Here is a 5911-nt window from a genome sequence, read left to right as displayed (position 1 = left end):
CACCCACTTGAGGCGTCTTCGAGGGGTTAACTCGCAGCCCTTGGCTGAGGTGGGGCTTGCCAGGACTGCAGCTGCCCAAGCACCAAGGGTCAGGCCAAGGAGGGAGGGCCGGGCAGAGAGCCCGTGCTTGCGGGGGCAGCCGAGGGGCGGGAGGCCAGCAGGGGCACTTCCCGGAACCAGGAGAGGTGTGGAGAGCGGGCGGCAGTGGCCGGTCTCTTGGGTCCAGGGCGGCCGAGAGGCCGTGTCCCTTGGAGGCAGTTGTCACGGGGAGGTCAAGAGGAGTCTGGCGGAGCCGGCTGGGGGCAGAGCCCTGAGCCTCCGGGAGGCACAGGCAGAGGCCGGGGAGAGCGGGCGCCTCCAAGAGGCGGCGGGATGGGGGAAGGGCCGAGGGGGGACAGGAAGGAGCCGGGAGAGGCGGCGATTGAGGAGGGCACCCGGGAAGCCAGCAGGACCAGGGAGAGCAGGTGCTGCCGGCTCTGGGAGGGAGGAGCCCCAGCCCAGGCGGAGGGCTCTGCAGGGGTCCGTGGAGAGGAGGGTGACTGTGGGTGCTGGGGCGGGGCGCTGTCCTTAGCAGTAGCTGGCTGCCTGATGCTGGCAGACAAGGCAGACCTGGGGCATTCGCGGAGTTAGTAAGAGCCAGCTACATATGCAAGGCAGGTGCTGGAGTCGGGGTGCAGGGGGTGCTGTGGCTGGGGGAGGGGGCGTGGGGGGCCCAGGATGGCTGTGAGAGACAAGGCTGAGAGGCGTGGAGCATGTCTGGCACCCGAGAGGCCAGAGGAGGCCAAAACGCCCGGCGTGGGGGCCAGGAGTGAGCCTGGGCTGCCAGGACCACAGGCGAGGGGCATGCCTGGCCACTGGCCGCTGGAGGGCTGGTACAGGTGACGCGGGGGAGATGCTGTGTGGGTCCCCGCTCCGCTGTGGACTCTGGGTGTGGGTGACAGAGCGACAGCTAAGGGGAGGGCTGGGGGCGGGCTGGGTCACGGTCAAAGCTGGAAGAGAGGGGCACTGGGGGTTTGGGGTGGTGGTGGTGCAGGCAGGCACAGCACAGGGAGAAGCAGGGCAGACACCCTGCCCCAGGAAGTGGGGTCCCAGGCCCAGATCCGGCCTCTGCCAGCACTGGGGGGCCACCAGGGCGCCACTGCCTGCGGGCAAAGCCGACAGGGCCGACGCCAGGCTCGCCCAGCCTCTGCTGCACCCCAAGGCTCGGCTGCCCCATGGGGGGGGCCACAGAGGGTCCGCTGCTGCCTCCGGACCAGGACCCTGCCCCGTCTGCGCCTCCGTCTCTGAGGGGCTTCAGCTGGTGTGTGTGCGGGTCACTGTCGTATCTGCCGGGCGGGGTGAGATCAGAGCCTGGCTCGGTGTCCGTGATACCAGAGGCGGTGAGCAGGGAGCCCCGCTGCTGGGGGAAGAGGAGACTCTGGCCAACCCTTGACCCTCTGCGGGGTGGCTCAGGTCCAGCTGTGGCTCAGGGCAGGGGGGGGGGGAGGCAGGGGTGGGCCCCCCCTGGGGTCTTGGGGCTGAGATCTCCAGCGTTTCAAGGGGGCGGCGGGGTGTTTTCCCTACTCCTCTTGCCAGTGGGGGGTTCTTGTCCAGAGGCACAGGAAGTGGCCCCTGGCCTCAGCATCTCCCTCCTGTCCTCTGTCTGCCTCCCTTTGCTAAGGGCATAACACCTCGGAGGAGGAGCCTGGGGAGGGGCTGTCAGACACTCACACTTTAGTGTGAAATAGTTGGCTGGCTCCTTTCCCAAGGGGAAAGCAGACTTTGACAGGGAGGAGGGCTTGTCTGGAGGCTGGGGAGAGAGAGCAGACCTGTTGGGCACCCATTGGGTGCCAGGCGCTAGCAGGTGTCCCGTCACCCCCACCCCCTAACCTATTCAGCCTGCTTGGCGGTGGCGCCCGCGAGCTGGGCTCACGGTTCCGCTCAATTCCTGCTCCACGGCTCAGGCGCCACGGCAACTGGGGAAATAAACACTGTGGCTCTCACAGTCCAAGTTCTGCCGTGATGTCATCCCCAGCTCCCGCCGGCTAGGTCCTGCGCTGGCGGCACCCCAGACAGCCTCAGCTGCTCAGGCCGGAGGCCGGGCCTGGGGCGGGGCACGGGGAGCGGGCAGAGGGGCCTGGGCTCCCCCGGCGCCCCCGGCGCCTGCCCTGCTGCTCAGCTCCTGCTGCGGGCCTCTCTCTGGCCTCCGCCATGAAGCCGTGTAAGGGGGCCGGGAGCTGTGCGCAGCAGCCAGAGAAGAAGGCGCCGCCGCCCGCGCGGCTGGGGGTGAAGCAGACCCCCGTGGTGTTGGCCATGATCAAAGGTGAGAGCCGGCCTGGCCCAGGGCGTGGAGCCCCTCCTGGCCCCTTCACACTCCACTCGGAGCCTCCTGGAATCCCTGCCCACGGGGACAGCGGGAGCACGGGCTTGGAGAAAGACCGGCGCCTGTAGGCCACTTCACCTTCTCCACTTCTCAGTCTGACTTGTGACTAGTTCTTACTATGGGGTGAGCGGCTGGAGCGCACTGATCAAAGCCTGGGTCCAGCTGGCTGTTTATCTCAGAGTTCTGGCATTACCAGTTCGTGCAACTTGGGGTAGAATGGTAGCTGTTTTTAAAAGATTTATTTATTTATTTGAAAGGCAAAGTTATACATACACATACACACACAGAGGGCGATTCTCTATCCGCTGGTTTGCTCCCCAAATGGCCACAACGGCCAGCGCTGGGCCAGGCTGAAGCCAGGAGCCTGGAGCTTCCTCCAGGTCTCCCATGTGGGTGCAGGGGCCCAAGCACTTGGGCCATCCTCGGCTGCTTTCCCAGGCACCGTAGCAGGGAGCTGGCTCGGAAATGGCTTAACCCACTGCGCCACAGCGCCGGGCCTGTGGGCTATTTCTAAGCCTAGGGCTGTCTGTAAGTTGGGAGAAAGAGTGCCCACCTTATGGGGGAGCGGGGGGGCTGCAGCAAAACGAATGCTCCCTGGTGCCTCCCACCTTCCTCCGTCCCCGGGGAGCGGCAGCTGGCCTGGGCACCCTGCTTCCCCTGCCCGTGGGCCCTGGGCTCTGTGGCCCAGTGATGTCAGCAGGAGCCGGGACCCTGCTCCCATGTGCCCAGGCTGAGGGCTGCCCCTGTCCGTCCTCCCAGGCCCAGGGCCTGCCCAGTACCTGCGGCCGTCCTGCACGGGCTACCTGGACCACGACGCCTCCATGTTCCGAGAGCCAGCATACACGCTGCACACCCGGCACTCGGAGAAGCGTGAGTGCCCTCGGCCACCGGCATCCCTGGGAGGGTGTGGGGCAGGGAGAGGCCGGGCCCTGGCGGGGACACTCAGCTGGGCCCCTGGGTCCAGAAGGAAGCCAGCAGGCTGTGCAGGGAGGGGGGTTCGCTCCCTGTACAGGCCATTCAGCGGGACCCCCCAACCCCGCACCCCACTGGAGCCAGGTCTCCCAAGGGGCCCTGGACACGGGGCAGGGTCTGCTTTCCAGCTGGACTTCCACCCTGGCTGTGTGCCCAGTGGCTGGGCAGTGGGGCAGGGACGTGGTGGGGACTGTGGCTCCTGGAGCTTCCCGGGTGGCCCAGAAGTCCCTGGGAGCGCGAGAGCAGAGGGCCATGGCAGGACTGGGCCACAGGCCAGGGCCAGCAGGAACAGAGGCTGAGCAGGGGCAAGGTGTATGCATCTGGGGTCTGCGGTGGAGGTGGCCGCCATGGAGAGATGTGCGCCCCTCGGTGTGGGAGCCCCCTGGCCCTGGCCGGGCCCCGTCTCAGTACTGGCCATGGCCACGGTGGCTGTCACTCCCCCTGGCACGAGGCCCTGTGGGTGGGGTATTGAGCGAGCTGCCACAGCTGTCACTTTGTCTCCTCTGCACAAGTCCTGGGGAGGGTGGATTGGGTTAAAAGTCCCGTCTCCCAGACGAGGGAATCAGAGGTCCCAAGCCCCCAGGAGCCGGGGGGACCTGAGGGAGCCCTTGCTCCTGGCAGGGGGTGGTGGTGGGGAGCTTCGCCGGAGCTGACGCGGCCTCTCCCGGGCTGCCCTGCAGGGGTCATGGACGGGTGCAGCCCTGGGCCCAGCTATTCCTTGGATCCCAGTATAACTCGGTTTGGAATGTCCAGCTGCCCGCAGGTCCCCATGGCGGGGCGTATCTGCAACCTGCGTAAGATGGGGCTGGGGGGTGGGGGGGATGCTGGGACGGGGGCCTCCCTCGGTCCTGAGCAGGGTCCGGCGTCCCCGTGGGTGCTGGCCTCGCCCTGCAGTGTCACCTCCAGACGCCAAGGCTGCGATGCTGCCATCAGTGTCCCGAAGCCGGCGCCGGGCTCACGTCCCCCCTCCTGCGCTGTCTCCTCGATGAATACACTCCGCAGGTGCCTCTGGGTGTTTTTGGTGCTGTCAGAGGGACAACGTCAGGGTGCTGGCAGCCCAGGGTGACGCTCAGGTGGCACTGACAGGCTTGATTTGTACTTTTCAAAAGATTTATTTATTTGCATGGAAGAGTGACAGAGACAGGGAGAGAGAGATCTTCCATCTGCTGGTTCACTCCCCAAAAGCCTGCAATAACTAGTCCAGGCCAAAGCCAGGAGCCAGGGACTCCATCCGGGTCTCCCACATGGGTGGCAGGGACCCAGCGACTTGGGCCATCTTCCGCTGCTTTCCCAGGTGCACTAGCAGGGAGCTGGGTCAGAAGCAGAGGTGAGACTCAGTCCCTGGTGCTTGGATGTGGGATGTGGGCGTCCCTAGCAGCAGCTGGCCCCGCCGGCCACCGCCCCACCCCCCACTTGTGGGTTGACCACAGCAGCAAAATCAGGAAGTCAGGATGCCCTAAGCGACCCTCTAACCCACGGTCAGCCTCTGAGGCCACGCACTGCAATCACACAGGGCCAGCCAAGCCCTCAGCTCCCTCCCTGGCCAGCCCCCTCTGCCCCCCCCCACCACCATGGGCCCCTCCCCTAAGACCCTCCCTCCCTTTGCTCACTTGCAGGCTTGAGCCCCACCCCGGCGCCTTGCCACTATCAGCGTGACCAGGGCCCCCCGCTGGGGGAACGCAGGGCTCCTCAGTATGCTTTCGGCCAGCGGTGCCCGTACCGAGTGATGGACCCCAACCCGGCTCCCAACCGGTACCAGCTGCCCCTCTCGCTGGGGCCCCACACCCCCGTGTACCGGGCTGCACCCTGCTACAGCCTGGCCGCCCTGGACAAGAACTGGTTCTACAAGGAGGATGTGGCGGGAGGCCCTGGGCCCGCTGTGCACGCCCGGCCGGAGCCGTCCACCTACCAGAAGCGCAGCCCCGTCTACAGCATGGCTGGGCGCTTCGCCTACCCGCTGGACCACACGTCCCGGCCGGGCCCCGGCTCCCACGAGGTGCAGCAGGTGACGGTGCACAAGCCCCGCACGCCGGCCTACAGCATGGGCGTGCGGCACTCGGCCCACCTGTGCCCCCTAGTGGTGCACATCCGCGACTGAGGCCACCCGCTATCCAGTCCCTCCCTGCCCCCTAGAGCTTATTTTTCTACACTCGACTGAGCCACAGAGCAGGGCTGGTCCCTGCTGCGTGGCCAGCACACAGAAGGTGTTAGATAAATATTTTCTTGCATTTTGTGCAAACACTCGCTCTGCTTCATTGGGGCCCTGCTCTGGGTGCACGCCAGGAGACGGGGGTGGGGGGAGAGGTCTCTGATTTTGGGGAGCAGGGCCCATCCTGGATCACCCCCGGGAAGCATTGTGTGACATTCAGGGAGCCCTGGGCCGGGGCTCCGGAGTGCCGAGTGCCCGTCCTAACTCTGCCAGCGTAGGCTGCGTGGCCTGCACAACTCCAGGCCCCAGGGTCGCCCTTTGGACAGCAAAGGGGAGCAGGCTCAGAAGAGGCTCCTGTGCCCCCCAGTTCCAGAACCGTGCAGCGGCCAGCACCCAAGAGAGGAGCAGCCACGTTGGGGTGTGGCAGG

At 66.4% G+C, this 5911-nt stretch overlaps 1 protein-coding gene across 2 annotated transcripts; it reads left to right on the top strand.

Annotated features, from left to right (window-relative positions):
• Positions 1 to 2000: 2000 nt before the first annotated feature.
• CIMAP1C (ciliary microtubule associated protein 1C) lies at positions 2001 to 5568 on the top strand. Of its 2 annotated transcripts, XM_008249195.3 has the most exons (4): positions 2001 to 2302; positions 3122 to 3232; positions 4015 to 4128; positions 4951 to 5568. In XM_008249195.3, exons 1-4 carry the CDS (start codon positions 2191 to 2193, stop codon positions 5430 to 5432), a joined length of 819 nt encoding a protein of 272 aa, XP_008247417.3. In that variant the 5' UTR covers positions 2001 to 2190; the 3' UTR covers positions 5433 to 5568. The 2 variants fall into 2 exon arrangements, with proteins under 2 accessions (XP_008247417.3, XP_069909499.1); XM_070053398.1 differs by lacking the exon at positions 4015 to 4128.
• Positions 5569 to 5911: the final 343 nt, after the last annotated feature.

The sequence above is a fragment of the Oryctolagus cuniculus genome, chromosome 12, assembly GCF_964237555.1.
Source record: "Oryctolagus cuniculus chromosome 12, mOryCun1.1, whole genome shotgun sequence".
Classification (NCBI taxonomy): Eukaryota; Metazoa; Chordata; class Mammalia; order Lagomorpha; family Leporidae; genus Oryctolagus; species Oryctolagus cuniculus.
Note: the sequence above shows the minus strand (reverse complement) of the source record. Positions and strands in the feature narration are given on the sequence as shown.